The following is a 19671-nucleotide window of genomic DNA, read 5'->3' as shown; positions in this document are numbered from 1 at the left end:
TTTGGTGTTTTTTTCTATTCTATGCTACTTTTACTATACAATAAAATTCTTATTTTCTAGAAATTTACACAAAGGCAATAATAATTGTATTTTCAACAGTTCTAATGGGTTAGTAATATTGGAACACTAAGGCTAAGAGAAGCAACCCTACGTCCAAGGAGTGGAGGCTACATGGGCACAGGAGGGCCGAGAGGAGCTACTCCACGTTCAAGGTCAGGAGGGGTGACCCTGAAAAGATACCCCTCGTCCAAGGTAAGGAGCAGTGGCTGCGCTTTGCTAGAGTGGCCATGAAGAGATACGCCATGACCAAGGTAAGAGAAACCCAAGTAAGATGGTAGGTGTTGCAAGAGGGCATCAGAGGGCAGACACACTGAAACCATACTCACAGAAAACTAGCCAATCTGATCACACAGACCAAAGCCTTATGTAACTCAATGAAACTAAGCCATGCCGTGTGGGGCCACCCAAGATGGACGGGCGATGGTGGAGAGGGCTGACAGAATGTGGCCCACTGGAGAAGGGAATGGCAAACACTTCAGTTGTTTGAGAACCCCATGAACAGTATGAAAAGGCAAAATGATAGGATACTGAAAGAGGAATACCTCAGGTCGGTAAGTGCCCAATATGCTACTGGAGATCATTAGAGAAATAACTCCAGAAAGCATGAAGAAATGGAGCCAAAGCAAAAACAATAGCCAGTTGTGGATGTGACTGGTGATAGAAGCAAGATCCAATGCTGTAAAGAGCAATATTGCACAGGAACCTGGAATGTTAGGTCCATGAATCAAGGCAAGGTGGAAGTGGTCAAACAGGAGATGGCAAGAGTGAACATCGACATTCTAGGAATCAGAAAACTAAAATGGACTGGAATGGGTGAATTTAACTCAGATGACCATTATATCTACTACTGTGGGCGGGAATCCCTTAGAAGAAATGGAATAGCCATCATGGTCAACAAGAGAGGCCAAAATGCAGTACTTGGATGCAGTCTCAAAAATGACAGAATGATCTCTGTTCGTTTCCAAGGCAACCCATTCAATATCACAGTAATCCAAGCCTATGCCCCAACTAGTAACGCTGAAGGAGCTGAAGTTGGATGGTTCTATGAAGACCTACAAGACCTTTTAGAACTAACACCCAAAAAAGATGTCCTTTTTATTATAGGGAACTGGACTGCAAAAGTAGGAAGTCAAGAAACACTTGGAGTAACAGGCAAATTTGGCCTGGGAGTATGCAATGAAGCAGGGCATAGTCTAATAGAGTTTTGCCACGAGAATGCACTGGTCATACAAACACCCTCTTCCAACAACACAAGAGAAGACTCTACACATGGACATCACCAGATGGTCAACACTGAAATCAGATTGATTATATTCTTTGCAGCCAAAGATGGAGAAGCTCTATACAGTCAGCATAAACAAGACTGGGAACTGACTCTGGCCCAGATCATGAACTCCTTATTGCCAAATTCAGACTTAAATTGAAGAAAGTAGAGAAAACTACTAGAACATTCAGTTATGACCTAAATCAAATCCCTTATGATTATACAGTGGAAGTGACAAATAGACTTAAGGGACCAGATCTGATAGACAGAGTGCCTGATGAACTATGGATGGAGATTTGTGACATTGTACAGGACACAGGGATCAAGACCATCCCCATGGAAAAGAAATGCAAAAAACCAAAATGGCTGTCCGAGGAAGCCTTACAAATAGCCGTGAAAAGAAGAGAAGCGAAAAGCAAAGGAGAAAAGGAAAGATATAAGCATCTGAATGCAGAGCTCCAAAGAATAGCAAGGAGAGGTAAGAAAGCCTTCCTCGGTGATCAATGCAAAGAAATAGAGGAAAACAACAGAATGGGAAAGACTAGAGATCTCTTCAAAAAAATGAGAGATACCAAGGGAACATTTCATGCAAAGATGGGCACAATAAAAGACAGAAATGGTATGGACCTAACAAAAGCAGAAGATATAAAGAGGTGGCAAGAATACACAGAAGAACAATACAAAAAAGATCTTCACAACCAAGATAATCATGATGGTGTGATCACTCACCTTGAGCATCCTGGAATGTGAAGTCAAGTGGGCCTTAGAAAGCATCACTACGAACAAAGCTAGTGGAGGTGATGGAATCACAGTTGAGCTATTTCAAATCCTGAAAGATGATGCTGTGAAAGTGCTACACTCAATATGCCAGCAAATTTGGAAAACTCAGCAGTGGCCACAGGACTGAAAAAGGTCAGTTTTCATTCCAATCCCAAAGAAAGGCAAAGAATGCTCAAACTACCACACAATTGCACTCATCTCACATGCTAGTAAAGTAATGCTCAAAATTCTCCAAGCCAGGCTTCAGCAATACGTGAACTGTGAACTTCTAGATGTTCAAGCTGGTTTTAGAAAAGGCAGAGGAACCAGACATCAAATTGCCAACATTCACTGGCTCATGGAAAAAGCAAGAGTTCAGAAAAACATCTATTTCTGCTTTATTGACTATGCCAAAGCCTTTGACTGTGTGGATCACAATAAACTGTGGAAAATTCTGAAAGAGATGGGAATACCAGACCACCTGACCTGCCTCTTGAGAAACCTATATGCAGGTCAGGAAGCAACAGTTAGAACTGGACATGGAACAACAGACTGGTTCCAAATCGGAAAAGGAGTATGTTAAGGCTGTATACTGTCACCCTACTTATTTAATATATATGCAGAGTACATCATGAGAAACGCTGGGCTGGAAGAAGCACAAGCTGGAATCAAGATTGCCAGGAGAAATATCAATAACCTCAGATATGCAGATGACACCACCCTTATGGCAGAAAGTGAAGAGGAACTAAAAAGCCTCTTGATGCAAGTGAAAGAGGAGAGTGAAAAAGTTGGCTTAAAGCTCAACATTCAGAAAACGAAGATCATGGCATCTGGTCCCATCACTTCATGGGAAATAGATGGGAAACAGTGGAAATAGTGTCAGACTTTATTTTGGGGGGCTCCAAAATGACTGCAGATGGTGATTGCAGCCATGAAATTAAAAGACGCTTACTCCTTGGAAGGAAAGTTATGACCAACCTAGATAGCATATTAAAAAGCAGAGACGTTACTTTGCCAACAAAGGTGCGCCTAGTCAAGGCTATGGTTTTTCCTGTGGTCATGTATGCATGTGAGAGTTGGACTGTGAAGAAGGCTGAGCGCAGAAGAATTGATGCGTTTGAACTGTGGTGTTGGAGAAGACTCTTGAGAGTCCCTTGGACTGCAAGGAGATCCAACCAGTCCATTCTGAAGGAGATCAACCCTGGGTGTTCATTGGAAGGACTGATGCTAAAGCTGAACTCCAGTACTTTGGCCACCTCATGCGAAGAGTTGATTCTTTGGAAAAGACCCTGATGCTGGGAGGGATTGGGGGCAGGAGGAGAAGGGGACGACAAAGGATGAGATGGCTGGATGGCATCACTGACTCGATGGACATGAGTTTGAGTAAACTCCGGGCATTGGTGATGGACAGGGAGGCCTGGCATGCTGCGATTCATGGGGGCGCGAAGAGTTGGACATGACTGAGTGAACTGAACTGAACTGAAGGTAAGTTTGGGGATATGAGAAGAATGAAAGAAGAAACAAGTTGTCATCAAACCCTTTCATTTAATCAGTATGGCTTTGAGCCAAAGAGAAAAGAGAAGGGATCCTGTGTGTAATTCAGAATTCTAGAGTTTGCTATCATCAACTTTATAAAGAAATTAAAAAACCCACCAAATTTCTAATCATTCCCTAGAGGAAGGCATGCACTGGGTCGTGAGGCTCAACAGAAGAACATGGGCTCTGTCACAAAGCTGATCTCATTCCAGATCCAGCTCGGCCACTAACTCATTATGTGCCTTTGGGTTAAGCCACTTTTCTAAGCTCTACTTTCCTCATCTAGACAATGGAAGAAAACAAAGCAGTTACCTTATAGGGTTGCTGATGATTAAAGGCAATACACGTAAAGCTACTTTAACACAGTGCCAGGCACAAAGTAAACACAGCGATGATCTCTTGGTTTGGTTTTGTCACAATGAAGAGTACAGATAGTTACATGAGGCTGTTTCATGATGACTCAGGAAAGGCTCAGGTCCAGAAACTGTAATACAATTCCTTTCTACTTCCTTGGTCTTGGATCAGAGAGTAAACCTTGGTGTTTTATACATGATGACCATACAATTCGGAGACAGAGGGAAATCAACTTAATTTGCTGTTTAATCTTGAATACAGTAATTTCATCTCATTCCTTACTTGAGTTGAGGATACTGATAAGATTGTATTTTTGAGGACTACATAAAATAGAGGATTAAGAGATGGTATTTTTGCATAAAACATGGGTTATAATTATTTACTCTACCTGAAGACATATGAGTGGTAATACTATCAGCAGAGCCTCCTCCTATTAGTTACTATACTTTTTCTAATACTATAATTTTTCAAAGCTCATTTTCCTGACACCCATCTTCTTTTCCCAGGGCAATTCCAGGCTTCCTTATTATGACCAATATATAGGCCTGTTTACTGGACATAATCACATGAGGATTCCTGCTTTATGCATTAACCAGGCCATTACAGCTACTGAGTAGCAGCACCAGTTTACAATCTGTGAACTCTTAGAGGTTAAAGATCCACTTCTCATCTGTCTTTTCAATCCTATCACAGAGTCTAACATTGAGAATTAAGTCCAGAAATGGTAGATTGGGTCAGACTGTGGAAGCTTTTTGTATCATTAGCAAAAAATCTGGGTTTTTCTTCGGTGGTTGGTAAAGAGTATTAGAAAAATCACTGTGGGAGTTCTGTAGGGGTTAGCAAGAGGCTTGGGCTGGAGATATGACCTGCACAATCAATACCATCAAGAGAAGAAGAAATAAGCTAAGAATTCTGCCTAATACGGAAGGCAAGTATTGAAAATAATTTTTAAAATATTTCCATCGATATCCTTAACATATCAATTTAATTATGTTCAAGTATATAGAGTGGTGGCCAGTGGCATGAAACAGACTATTCTAAATGAGTGATCTTAAAATGCACACATACAGACACTCACTCAAACAGACACAGAGTCAACAATGATGCCTCAAAATACAACTTTTGGAGCTTTATAGTTCCAATCTACTTCATGCAGCAGAGTCAATCTATATGTTGGTAGAAAAGGAAGGCAGGGGCGGGGGGGAGAATCTAGGAAAAAGTAAACCAGTTTTCCCCATTCAGATAATTCATGGATTTCCACATCATATCTACTAGCAAATAGCTATCAAAAATAATGTAAATTCTCCTCTGCTGCTGCTAAGTCGCTTCAGTCGTGTCCGACTCTGTGTGACCCCATAGATGGCAACCTACCAGGCTCCCCCATCCCTGGGATTCTCCAGGCAAGAATATTGGAGTGGGTTGCCATTTCCTTCTCCAATGCATGAAAGTGAAAAGTGAAAGTGAAGTCGCTCAGTGTGTCCGACTCTTGGCAACCCCATGGACTGCAGCCTACCAGGCTCCTCTGTCCATGGGATTTTCCAGGCAAGAATACTGGAGTGGGGTGCCATTGCCTTCTCCAAATTCTCCGTTCAGTTCAGTTGAGTTCAGTTGCTCATTCGTGTCCAACTCTTTGCGTCCTCATGAGTCGCAGCACGCCAGGCCTCCCTGTCCATCACCATCTCCCGGAGTTCACTCAGACTCACGTCCATTGAGTCAGTGATGCCATCCAGCCATCTCATCCTCTGTCGTCCCCTTCTCCTCCTGCCCCCAATCTCTCCCAGCATCAGAGTCTTTTCCAATGAGTCAACTCTTCGCATGAGGTGGCCAAAGTACTGGAGCTTCAGCTTTAGCATCTTTCCTTCCAAAGAAATCCCAGGGCCGATCTCCTTCAGAATGGACTGGTTGGATCTCCTTGCAGTCCAAGGGACTCTCAAGAGTCTTCTCCAACACCACAGTTCAAAAGCATCAATTCTTCGGCACTCAGCCTTCTTCACAGTCCAACTCTCACATGCATACATGACCACAGGAAAAACCATAGCCTTGACTAGACAGACCTTAGTCGGCAAAGTTATGTCTCTGCTTTTGAATATGAATTCTCAAAAGCTTAAAAAATCCTAGGCTAGAAAATTACTTATCCTAGAGATGTAAATTCTAGTTTTAAAACCAACATATGTATAGTAATGAACTGAGAGCTTGCTTGTAAAATCCTGTCCTGGAGTTTAAAAAGATAAACCTAGGTTTGTTAAAAGTCATCTTGGCTTTAAAATCTACACTTGATTGCTAATAATATATAATTAACTCCCTCTTAAAAACAAAGAAATTAAATTGTATGACATCGAGTTTCAATTCTGGTTTATAATTTAAAGTGAAAAAGTCTTATTTACATATTCAAAAAGGTATTAGGCAGCAGTTTAGATTTTTACAAATATAAGTTTTGAAATAAAAGCCTGAATATATTTTGCTTAAATAAATTATATCTCCTTTATTAGAACCATAGTTTGTTTTTTTAACTTTACAATACTGTATTGGTTTTGCCATACATCAACAGGAATCCGCCATGGGTGTACATAAGTTCCCACTTCTGAACCCCCCTCCCACCTCCCTCCCCATACCATCCCTCTGGGTTATCCCAGTGCACCAGCCCCAAGCATCCCGTATCCTGCATCGAACCTAGACTGGCGATTCATTTCTTATATGATATTATACATGTTTCAATGCCATTCTCCCAAATCATCCCACCCTCTCCCTCTCCCACAGAATCAAAGTCTGTTCTGTACATCTGCATCTCTTTTGCTGTCTCGCATACAGGGTTATTGTTACCATCTTTCTAAATTCCATATATATGTGTTAGTATACTGTATTGGTGTTTTTCTTTCTGGCTTACTTCACTCTGTATAATCGGCTCCAGATTCATCCACCTCATTAGAACTGATTCAAATATATTTTTTTTGATGGCTGAGTAATACTCCATTGTGTATATATACCACAGCTTTCTTATCCATTCATCTGCTGATGAACATCTAGGTTGTTTCCATGTCCTGGCTATTATAAACAGTGCTGCAATGAACATTGGGGTACACGTGTCTCTTTCAATTCTAGTTTCCTTGGTGTGTATGTCCAGCAGTGGGATTGCTGGGTCATAAGGCAGTTCTATTTCCAGTTTTTTAAGGAATCTCCACACTGTTCTCCATACTGTTTTGAGAGTTACTGATCTTTCAATCAGAAAGATCAGAATATCTAAAGTTTGGATATTCAGAAGTTTTCATTTGCACTGTTTCAAAAGGAAGTCTTGGTATGCAAAGTAGACTATAGGTCCCATCACTTCATGGGAAATAGATGGCAAACAGTGGAAACAGTGTCAGACTATATTTTGGGGGGCTCCAAAATCACTGCAGATGGTGATTGCAGCCATGAAATTAAAAGACACTTACTCCTTGGAAGGAAAGTTATGACCAACCTAGATAGCATATTAAAAAGCAGAGACGTTACTTTGCCAACAAAGGTCCATCTAGTCAAGGCTATGGTTTTTCCAGTAATCATGTTTGGATGTCAAATTTGGACTATAAAGAAAGCTGAGCACCGAAGAATTGATGCTTTTGAACTGTGGTGTTGGAAAAGACTCTTGAGAGTCCCTTGGACTGCAAGGAGATCCAACTAGCCCATCCTAAAGGAGATCAGTCCTGGGTGTTCATTATAAGGACTGATGCTGAAGCTGAAACTCCAATACTTTGGCCACCTCATGCGAAGAGTTGACTCATTGGAAAAGACCCTGATGCTGGGAGGGATTGGGAGCAGGAGGAGAAGGGGACAACAGAGGATGAGATGGCTGGATGGCATCACCAACTCGATGGGCATGAGTTTGAGTGAACTCCGGGAGATGGTGATGGACAGGGAGGCCTGGCGTGCTGTGATTCCTGGGGTCACCAAAAGTCGGACATGACTGAGCGACTGAACTGAGCTGAACTGAAGACTATAGGTGAATAAAATAATCTGTTTTAGAGAAGCAAGGTCTAGTTTTGGTTATCAATGTCACCTTTGTGGACATGCCATACATATAGCAGACACCCAGCAAATGTTTGCTCAATTGGAATACTTCATTAAATAGAATGTTTTCTGTGAAGATGGATGCTGCTAACCATTAACAAATCACCTCTTTTTATTGCATCAAGTTAGAAGTAATTACTTAATAGTTCTGCTGCTGCTAAGTCACTTCAGTCATGTCCAACTCTGTGTGACCCCATAGATGGCAGCCCACCAGGCTCCCCTGTCCCTGGGATTCTCAAGGCAAGAACACTGGAGTGGGTTGCCATTTCCTTCTCCAATGCATGAAAGTGAAAAGTGAAAGTGAAACCGCTCAGCCGTGTCTCTTAGCGACCCCATGGACTGTAGCTCACCAGGCTCCTCCATCCATGGGGTTTTCCAGGCAAGGGTACTGGAGTGGGGTGCCATTACCTTCTCTACTTAATAGTTCTAGTTATGAAAATTGCACTAAAGTTCTACAATTTATGTTTATCACTTGACCCTACTTAGATAATCATTTCTTTCAGTTTTAAAGAAGAGTATAAAATTAATTTCTAAAATGGCTTCACCTCTCTTCTTGAAAAAAATTAATGAAATAACACTTTTCATATTGAAATTAAAGAGAATTGTCAGCTCTGTTAGAGCCAGTAATAAAGAGCCAACTGTTTCTTGATGCTGGTATTGAGTTGGCACTATTTCAGGGACTTGCCTAAGGATTTTCAAAAGGAAAAAAAATGATTAAAAGAAAGCTTCTATTAAAGATGGTTCTATTATTATAGTATGGTCTGTTGGCTCAAATGTATGTCATCAATGACAATGAAAAACCTTACTCACTCAGACACAGAGATAAGTAGAGTGGACTTTTGGGGGCCCTGAGGAACAATATGGTTAGAACTGTTTTTGTTGTTGTTCACTCTCTAACTCATGTCTGATTCTTTGCAACCTCAAGGACTACAATGTACCAGAATCCTCTGTCTTGCACTATCTCTCAGAGTTTGCTCAAATCAATGTCCATTTAGTATGGTGATGCTATCTATCTTATCCTCTGCCACCCCTGTCTCCTTTTGCCTTCAATCTTTACCAGCATCAGGGTCTTTTCCAATGAGTCAGCTCTTTGCCTCAGGTTGCCAAAGTATTGGAGCTTCAGCTTCAGCAACAGTCCTTCCAGTGAAAATTCAGGGTTGATTTCCTTTTGGATTGACTGGTTTCATTTCTTTGCAGTCCAAGGGACTCTCCAACACCTCAATTTCAAAGCATCAATTCTTTGGCATTCAGCCTTCCTTAAGGTCCAACTTACACATCTGTACATGACTACTGTAAAAATCATAGCTTTGACGATACGGACCTTTGTCAGCAAAGTGATGTTCTGCTTTTAAATACACTATCTAGGTTTGTCAAAGCTTTCTTTCCAGGGAGCAAGCGTCTTTTAATTTCATGGTTGCAGATACCATCGACAGTGATTTTGGAGCCCAAGAAAAGAAAATCTGTCACTGCTTCTAGTTTTCCCCTTCTATTTGCCATAAAGTCTTGGGATTTAGATTTTAGATTTTGAATGTGGAGTTTCAAGCCAGGTTTTTTCACTCTCCTCTTTCACCTTCATCAAGAGGGTCTTTAGATCCTCTTCACTTTCTGGCATTAGAGTGGTATCATCTACATATCTGAGGTTGCTGCTATTTCTCCCACCAATCTTGATTCTAGCCTGTGATTCATCTAGCCCAGCATTTTTTATGATGTACTCTGCATGTAAGTTAAACAAGCAGGGTGACAATATACTGCCTTGTTGTATTCCTTTCCCAATTTTGAACCAGTCAGTTGTTCCATGTCCAGTTCTAACTGTTGCTTCTTGACCTGCATAGAGGTTTCTCAGAAGACAGGTAAGGTGGTCTGGTATTCACATCTCTTGAAGAATTCTCCACATTTTGTTGTGATTCACACAGTCAAAGGCTTTAGCATAGCCGACGATGCAGAAGTAGATGTTTTTCTGGAATTCCATTGCTTTCTCCATGAGCCAACAAATGTTGGCAATTTGATCTCTGGTTTCTCTGCCCTTTCTAAATCCAGCTTGTACATCTGAAGTTCTCAGTTCATGTACTGCTGAAGCCTAGCTTGAAGGATTTTGAAACATGTTGAATAACTGCAATTGTACAGTAGTTTAAACATTCTTTGGCATTGCCCTTTGGAATTTGGAATGAAAACTGACCTTTTCCAGTCCTTTGGACACTGTTGAGTGTTTGCTGACATACTGAGGGCAGCACTTTAATAGCATCATCTTTTAGGATTTGAAATAAATTGGAATTCAGCTGGAATTCCATCAACTTCACTAGCTTTATTTGTAGTAATGCTTCCTAAGGCCCACTTAACTCACACTCCAGGATGTCTGGATCTAGGTGAGTGACAACACCATCATGGTTATCTGGGTCATTAAGATCTTTTTTGTATAGTTCTTCTGTGTATTCTTACTACCTCTTCTTAATCTCTTTTGCTTCTGTTAGGTCCTTACCATTTCTGTTGTTATGCCCATCCTTGCATGAAATGTTCCCTTTACATCTCCAGTTTTCTTGAGGACTCTCCATAGAAATTCAAGTGCCTAAAGCCAGAAGATGTTAATTGGGGAATAACTGTTTGGCATTCTTTCCTTACATTCAGACTGTCAGTTTCTATAAATACTATACTATTAATACAAGTTAAAGCATAATTCATCATTTAATAAAGAAATTTCATCATTTCCTATGGGTGATTTTGGCCTGTTGTTAATTTTGTTAAGTCTCACAAGTGGCTTAAAACATGGAAACAGGAAGAAACTGAGAAATAAAGTATATTTTTGATTATAAAATCTGAGTTGAAAAATTAGCTTAAGAAGTGAGATGGGGACTTCCTGGTGGTCCAGTGGTTAAGAATCTGCCTGCCAATGCATGGGACAGGGTTCGATCCCTGATCTGGGAACTAAGATCCCACATGACACACAGCCAGAAAAAGGAAAAAGATATCAAAAAAGAAGTGAGATGAAAGAAGAGGAAATATAGCCCTGTCTTACTTTTAGGCAGTTACTGAAGAAGTCTCAGAGTAAACTTCTTCTATAGTAAAAATAAAGCTTTTACTACTTTCCTAAATTTTCAGTCATGGTTTTTTAAACCTAACTCTATGGTTTACATTATTGTCATATTTACACTGAAGAATAGAAAAACATAGAGCAAAAAATAACTCCTTAAGAATGTACTCATATTTGGATACTTCTTTTCTTTAGTTATCCATTAAACGTCATAAGAAATCCCTACAAAAATTTTGATATCTTCTGTACATGAGAAACATTGAATCCATCATGGAGACATACCCATCTCCCTAGCTATTTCCATAAGCAAGGCCTGGATTGGCTCTTTTTCTCTCCAAATATTTTCTCTTGTTCTTTTCTGAAGATTACATCATGGGTTTCCTGGGTCTCTAGGAAGGAAGAAGATAAAGAATAACATTTTGGAACTATTAAATATCAAGAAATACAAAACAGCACTTTACTCAGCAACAAAAACCACATTATGCACCTAGTATCTTCATTCCTCTATCATCATGGATTCTAATATCAGCATTAACTGATCATTTAAAGTCATCAACATGATTAGTATCTTTGTAACATTTACCTACTTTCTGATATGTTAGAAAAGTTCATATTTTAACTAGGAAACTAATTGTAATAGTGGTATAATTCTCTTTAGAGTATTAAACAATAGAGTTCTGTTTTGAAAATTAGTATTAGCTTTACTACTGTGTTTTAATACTGATGTGTCTACTCATAGAAATAAGCAATAATTTGTGTAGTGCTTCACGTTAGATTTTTACTGTAGAAAGTTGCAACATCCAGAGTAATATAAAGAATCTGTCCTTGGAAGAAAAGTTATGACTAACCTAGATAGTATATTCAAAAGCAGAGACATTACTTTGCCGACTAAGGTCCGTCTAGTCAAGGCTATGGTTTTTCCTGTGGTCATGTATGGATGTGAGAGTTGGACTGTGAAGAAGGCTGAGCGTAGAAGAATTGATGCGTTTGAACTGTGGTGTTGGAGAAGACTCTTGAGGGTCCCCTGGACTGCAAGGAGATCCAACCAGTCCATTCTGAAGGAGACCAACCCTGGGATTTCTTTGGAAGGAATGATGCTAAAGCTGAAACTCCAGTACTTTGGCCACCTCATGCGAAGAGTTGACTCATTGGAAAAGACTCTGATGCTGGGAGAGATTGGGGGCAGGAGGAGAAGGGGACGACCCAGGATGAGATGGCTGGATGGCATCATGGACTCGATGGACGTTGAGTCTGAGTGAACTCCGGGACATGGTGATGGACAGGGAGGCCTGGCATGCTGCGACTCATGGGGTCGCAAAGAGTTGGACACGACTGAGCGACTGAACTGAACTGAACTGAATCATCTATAGTAGTTCTATCATATGGAGGTAACCATTGCTAACATTTTAGTTTATAACATCCCAGTCTAATACATATAAATATGATGTACAATTTGTTTCATATATGATGAAATAAAATTCATTTTTAAGGCAAGATGAGAAATACTTAAACATAAAATTTTTCTTTGCCTGTTTGGGCTTCCTCCCTCTCCTTTAGCATGTGCTGTGAATTTGTGTTAGCCAGACCTCCCTAGGAGATGTTACTTATTAATTAATTTCACAGAGTCACAACTTCTTAAGAAATAACCTTCCTTCTTAATCTTGTGAGGGGCCATGATGACCCATGACTCATTACTCATTTTGTATGTGCAGAACTGGATTATGTAAACTGTCAATGATAAATCATTTAACATGTAATGTGTCTGTGTGTGTGTATGCTCAGTTATTCTAAAAAGCAGAACAATTCTCAGAGTTTTCTGAAGGACCATTTCCTGGGTTACAACCCTCAGATTGGCTTGAATAAAATTTTCCATTTCTTTCTTAGATTGACTATTGCATAATTTTTGTCTATAATTGTCTTGTATGCTGTTTTGGTACTTGTCATTTATTGTGTATATATATATATACATATATATACACATTTATTGTATATATATATACACACACACACACACACACACACCTTTCCCCATCATCAAATATTCTTCTAAAATACAAAAAGAATGATTTTGGTGGGGTACGGAAGGATTGTCAAGTACATTCATAGGATTATCAAATAGTCTTCTAAACTATGAAAGGCATAATTAGGGGCAGTATGAGGGAGTTACAAGAGTCATGGTCACTTAAAAATCAATCTCTAAGAAAATTAATAAGCAAAATAAGAGATTGTTGACTAATTAATAAATAAATATATCCATGTTTTTATTAACATATACTTTGAAAAAATTTTTCTTTAATTACAAAATTTTGTTTTGTTCTTTGTGTTACTTAGAAAGTAAAATTCTCCTTTAAATTTACCTTGCCTAAGAGTTTGGTACATATTGTCATAGTTACAATGAGCTTTTAAATGACTAAACTATTTTATCACATAGATTTACTATAATTTAATCAATCTCCAATATTGAGCATTTAAGCTATTTATAATATTTAATAAGTATATTTTATAGATTCTGAAACATAAATCTTTGACTCCTTCAGCAAAATCATGCTAAATTTATCATATCCTCATGTTCTCCAGGTAGCACTAGTGGTAAAGAACCCATCTACCAATGCAGTTTCTTGTCCCTGGATTAGGAAGATCCCCTGGAGAACAAGGCAACCCCCCCCCCCCCAAGTATTCATGCCTGGAGAATCCCACAAACTGAGAAGCCTGGTGGGCTATGGTCTACAGGGTTGCAGGATCAGACACGACTGAAGTGACTTAATATGCACACACATACAGTCTTATAAACATATCATTATTGAAATCACATGAATTTCAATTCTTATTTGAACCTCAGCCTCCTTATCTGCAAAAAAAGGGGGGCTTGGACAGAGCTCTAGTATGTTCTAACTATAAAAAATTCAAGTTCTATACATAGCATATCTTTAATAATTGGTTGAAACAACTCATGAACTCTTAGAAGAAACATGAGAGATACAATTCATACCTTTCAAATGAGTACAAATAGTGTGTGTATGTGCATGTGTTGTGCATGTGGGAAGGGGATACACAGAATAATTCAGAGGAATTGTCTTTTTGGAATATCAATTTCCCTTCAGAATTTAGGGACAAAGTTTGTTGGTTTTTCCTCTTAAACAGATTAGAATGAAATACAAAAATCACACTAATTTTTAAGATAAAAATGAATTATTTTTTAAAAAGTCATATTTATGAGTGTGTTCCATTAAGCTCTGCCCCAGAAGTCAGGATTTATTTCCACTTTTATTAGGAAAGGATGCAGGGCTCTGATTAATTGAATATGAAGAAAAATTACCAGTGAACTCAAACCATTTGAACATCTGTATTTCATTTTAAGAGTAATTAGGACATTTGAAGTTTTTTTTGACCTTGGAATCTAAACACAAATTCACTTCACTGCCTCATTTGAGAACCTGTCAATAGGTTAAAGTTTGTTTGACTTTACTAAATCAAATCTGTCCATCTTGCTTTTCTACAATTTTATGAAATTTCTCTATCGTTTCTTTTAAAACCAGAAGGCCAATGTCTATGGAGAAGGCAATGGTACCCCACTCCAGTACTCTTGCCTGGAAAATCCCATGGACAGAGGAGCCTGGTGGGCTGCAGTACACAGGGTTGCTGGGAGTCGGACACGACTGAGCGACTTCACTTTCACTTTTCACTTTCATGCACTGGAGAAGGAAATGGCAACCCACTCCAGTGTTCTTGCCTAGAGAATCCCAGGGATGGGGGAGCCTGGTAGGCTGCCGTCTATGGGGTCTGACACGACCGAAGCGACTTAGCAACAGCAGGGATACAAATCAATATGATTAATACCTATTTCTCATTCATTACTTTATTATTTTGCATCCAATGAACAGTTTCACTTTCCCAATCTTCAAACCTACTTCAAATGCTCTACATAACAGATTGTGAATTTGCTTTAAAAACAAAAGTTTCTAATAGGCGAGATTTCAAGGTTCAAGTAAAAATAACTGAACCAAAAGCAGCTGGATTTTTCCAACAAAAAGACTGAAAGAAAATCTGATATATGAAAATTTGAATTATAGCATTTCAAAATCCAAATGGACTAAAAAGCCAGCCTTGTTAGTGGCAACACTGACTGAAAAATGCCCATCCTGGCCAGGGACCACAGTAACTATTTGCATGAGTTACAAGAAACATGGAACAAGGAACCACCAACTAGAATTCGGGAAAGGTCAAAAGGAGACAAGAGTCCATATGTCCTACCAACATCTCAGAATCCTCCATGCTGGAATCCTTCTTGCCTGAGTGATGCCGGCGTCACCAGGAAGGATCTCGAGTGACGATGGTTGGCCACAGACAACCCTGAAATTAATCCTATCACCATAAAATTCCAGACTGTGGCAGAGCAACCCTCCTGGATTCCCTTACACTGCTGTTCTCCACCCAGGGCGCTCCTTCCCAAGAAAGTCTCTTGCTTCCTCATCACGTGTGTGTCCTCTGACAATTCATTTCTGCATGTTAGACAAGAGCCCACTCTCAGGCCCTAGAAGAGGGTCCCCCTACCTGTAACAGTTTCTCTTATACCAATTATTTGTAGGAAGGCAAATAGCTATTAATAGCAAACTTTGCCAGGGACTTTGTTTTTAAACTCCAAAATTAAAATGCAGTGTTCAAAGGACGCCAAAGGATGTGCAACACGAAGTACAAAGTAAAAAATCTAAAACAATAGCTCTGTTCTTCAACTCCCTATATGGAGAGAGCAAATAACTTTCCTTTACTTTTCTCCTTCTTCCTTTAATCCATTTATTAATTTTTAAAATTAACTTTTTGAAAACGGCTGCTCAGTGGCCGAAATTGGCACGGAGTTACAAAAGGTCACCAATATAGTCCAACTAGGTGATGGCACCCCACTCCAGTACTCTTGTCTGGAAAATCCCATGGACAGACGAGCCTGCTGGCTGCGGTCCATGGAGTCGCGAAGAGTCGGATACGATTGAGCGACTTCCCTTTCACTTTTCACTTTCATGCACTGGAGAAGGAAATGGCAACCCACTCCAGTGTTCTTGCCTGGAGAATCCCAGGGACGGGGGAGCCTGGTGGGCTCCCGTCTACGGGGTCACACAGAGTCGGACACGACTGAAGTGACTTAGCAGCAGCAGGACTTATTTCACCAAGAGCGTCTCTGAACGGCCGCATCCCTCCAACTTATTCCGATAAAGGGAACGAACTCTCAGAACGTCAAGGGACTAACTGTTTAAGAGAACCTTCACTCTCGGTTGAACTTTTCTCCATGAGTATTTGAGCACCGGCTCCTTTCCTCAACGCCTGAGGAGGCTGAAGACTGGTGGTCTGGGCAGGGTGCTAGGCCAGACTCCGGCTCTGAAGTGACCTTAGGACCCCTCACTCCACGGCCCCCAGTGGACCAGAAATTAAAATAAAATGTGTAAAACAGCGACCTGAGGTAACTTTGCAAATGAATCTGCAGCATAACCTCGGACGCTTTGAAGCTCACTGATTAGAGGAGGTCGGCGACCAAACACGCTACTCTAGCCCGGTTAACGACCACACCCTTAACGCCGGCGGCCTGACCCGGAAGTGCTCTGCGGCGGCCTCGGCAGTGGGGGCGGGGCGCGGCCAAACCGGCGCACACGCGCGCGCTCCCCGCGGAACTCCCGCGGGCTGCTCGGCGCTTTCCCGGAGGCGCGCCCGAGCCGCCGCGGCCGCCGCCAACATGGCCGAGACGAGCGAAGAGGTGGCGGTGCTGGTGCAGCGGGTGGTGAAGGACATCACCAATGCCTTCAGGAGAAACCCGCACATGTGAGTCGCGCGCCGACTGTGCCCCCGCCTCCGCCGCTTGCGGGGGTCGTCGGGGACGGGCGGGGGCGGGGTCAAGCCTGGAGCTGACCTCCGATGGCGGGTCCTGGCCCGCGCCCTCCTCGCTAGAGCGGATGGAACCTGGTCGGTCCCGGACCGCTGTCGGCCGCCGCGGGGCCAGCTTTCCGCTACCGGAACGCGCTCGCGGGCTGATCCTTAGAAGTGACCTCGGAAAATCAAATCGTAGTGACTTTGTTTGGTTCTCCTCCCTCTCACCCCTTTCCCAGGAGTTCACGAAACTCGAAAGATTTCACCCGTGTGTCCACGTCCTACATCCGTTTCAGGCACTCGGTGTGGTCTGTTATGTGCTTTGTTAACACAGCTCTTGAGGTTCATCCCGGACCTTAGTAAGAAGGGGTTACCGATCATCTTCTTCTCTGTGGGGCAAAAACCCCTCGGTTTACTAGCTCAAGGTAGTTTGAGGCTGCTTTTGACTTTGGCCTCACCTGTCCTAAGATTATAGAGGGATTTCGATGAAGCATTTTGTTTGGAAGGTGAACAGGGCATTCTCAAGAGTGTGGCTTCAGTAGGCGCAGGTGGTGTAAAGTAAATGAAAGAAACCTTGACACTTTTTAGCATTAGTTGATTCATAGTTGCAGGGAGCATATTAATTCTTTTTTTTTTTTTTATTCAAAAGCTGCTACCCTCTTTAAGTAGGACACCACAGAAACTGGCACATGTATCTTTTCCCTCCTTCCTTTCCATTTTACTTAGAGTTCTCCGGGAAGATCCCAGAAGAGGCTCTATTCGCTCTGATACTCCTGCTTTTATGTAACCAGTAAAAAGGAAAGTATTAAAGGAGAGATATATCTACACATTATACAAAAGAATAAGGAAAAACCAAGAGTGTAGCTCTTTTCTTGTCCTTCCTTTCCTCTCCTCAAAAGAAATAAACAGGGGGTCCAGTTTTATTAATACATTATTTTCACTTTATCTAATTGCTTGTGTTTTATATATATATACATTTTGTTCTTTAAACTGGAACACATGAATTATTCTTTTTAAGCATTCTAACTCCTTTTTTCTGCTTAAAAGAGATGCCAAACCTTCATCTAAATGAAATGTTCTTTTCCTTCAAGGTGATGCTCTCAGCTGTCTTGCTCCCTTGGGGCACACAATTGGAGACAGTGCAGCTGTGCCTCATTAAAAACAGGACACTGCTGGCCTCAAAACACACCTGCCACCTCTGACAGCATCCACTTCCTTTCCCCTTGTGACTGGTGCCTTTTTCAGAATGAGAGTGTTTGGAATGATTTCCTGGCAGTAACCATAGTGGGTACTGAGCCTTCTAAAGAATGCTTTGATGCCTTGTTGTATATCAGTCTTTCAGTTCCTTTTTGAGAATGAGAGCTTTATTGCAAATAAGAGACATCCTCAAGAAAAAAAGTTGGACAAATGAAGGGCCTGTTTTCTTATCATTTGGGGTTATTTTTCTTAAAGAATTAATTTCTTAAATAAATTAAGGAGGAGGTTAGAAAGAAGTCTGATGTACAGTATTCATCTTAGTTTGAAAAACCTGAGATTGAGTGTTCGTTGGCCTGGCAGGTTGACACTGCAGTTTGGAACACATCCCAATTCTTCTGAATCATATTTATTGAAGCTTGTTGTTGTTCTAGTCGTTAAGTTGTGTCCGACTCTTTGCGACCCCATGGACTGTAGCCTGCCAGGCTCCTCTGTTCATGGGATTTCCCAGGCGAGAATACTGGAGTGGGTTGCCATTTCCTTCTCCTGGGAATCTTCGCAACCCTGGAATTGAACCCAAGTCTCTTGTATTGGGAGGCAGGCATTCTTTAGCATTGAGCCACCTGGGAAGTGCTTTTATTAAAACTCATAAATGATTTTAATTGCCCCCTCCCAGTTGCATTTTTATGATGAGATCTCATCGATGTGCTGTCAGTGCATAACTTAAAATTGTTACTAAGCATTTGGGTCATACAATATTTTAAAGCTTGAAATAAGTTGGGCATTAGAAATAATATGAAATAATTATGTAGAACTGAAAAATGTAAATAGCTTAACTTGTTATTTAATATTCAGCTATATTTTAGTGCATATTCCCCATATTAACAATGTCTTCAGTAGTATTACAATGTAACTTTAAAAATGTGTTTGGACATTTGGACTTTTCAGAATTGTTTGTACTTCTTTCCCTCATCTAACTAACCCTTTTACTTCCAAAACGTAAAGGGTCTATTTCTAGTTACAAGGAAAAGCACTAGTTAATGTGAAAATTACTAATTATATTGTTCAGTATTATAAAAGAAAGTTTTTCATTTTTTTTTTTGTTTTCCTCTTTCCTACAAATACAAGATAGATTGTGATTTTATTGGACAACATTTACTGTAGTAAACATATTGACTTTGTCTCTGAAAATTTCTAACTAGTAGGAGTTGAAGATGCTGTGGGTGAAATGTGGATTTTATTACTGGTGGGTATGGATAGGTTTGGAGAAGGCAATGGCACCCCACTCCAGTACTCTTGCCTGGAAAATCCCATGGATGGAGGAGCCTGGTAGGCTGCAGTCCATGGGGTCACTGAGGGTCGGACATGACTGAGTGACTTCACTTTCACTTTTCACTTTCATGCATTGGAGAAGGAACTGGCAACCCACTCCAGTGTTCTTGCCTGGAGAATCCCAGGGATGGGGGAGCCTGCTGGGCTGCTGTCTATCAGGTCGCAGAGAGTCAGACATGACTGAAGTGACTTAGCAGCAGCAGCATGAATAGGTTACCCCTTCTCAGCCTGAAAACATAGGAAAATTACCTTA

General features: G+C 40.8%; 1 protein-coding gene across 1 annotated transcript in view; it reads left to right on the top strand.

Moving 5' to 3' along the window:
• The first annotated feature begins 16657 nt into the window (after positions 1-16657).
• The window catches only part of PTAR1 (protein prenyltransferase alpha subunit repeat containing 1), a 50428-nt gene continuing 47414 nt past the window's right edge, over positions 16658-19671 (top strand). Inside the window, exon 1 of the mRNA XM_040250404.1 lies at positions 16658-16847. Coding sequence (XP_040106338.1) covers positions 16762-16847 — 86 coding nt within the window. The 5' untranslated portion in view covers positions 16658-16761. The remainder of the gene's footprint in view (positions 16848-19671) is intronic.

The sequence above is a fragment of the Oryx dammah genome, unplaced genomic scaffold, assembly GCF_014754425.2.
Source record: "Oryx dammah isolate SB20612 unplaced genomic scaffold, SCBI_Odam_1.1 HiC_scaffold_1, whole genome shotgun sequence".
NCBI lineage: Eukaryota > Metazoa > Chordata > Mammalia > Artiodactyla > Bovidae > Oryx > Oryx dammah.
This window is presented reverse-complemented; position numbering and strand designations above follow the sequence as displayed.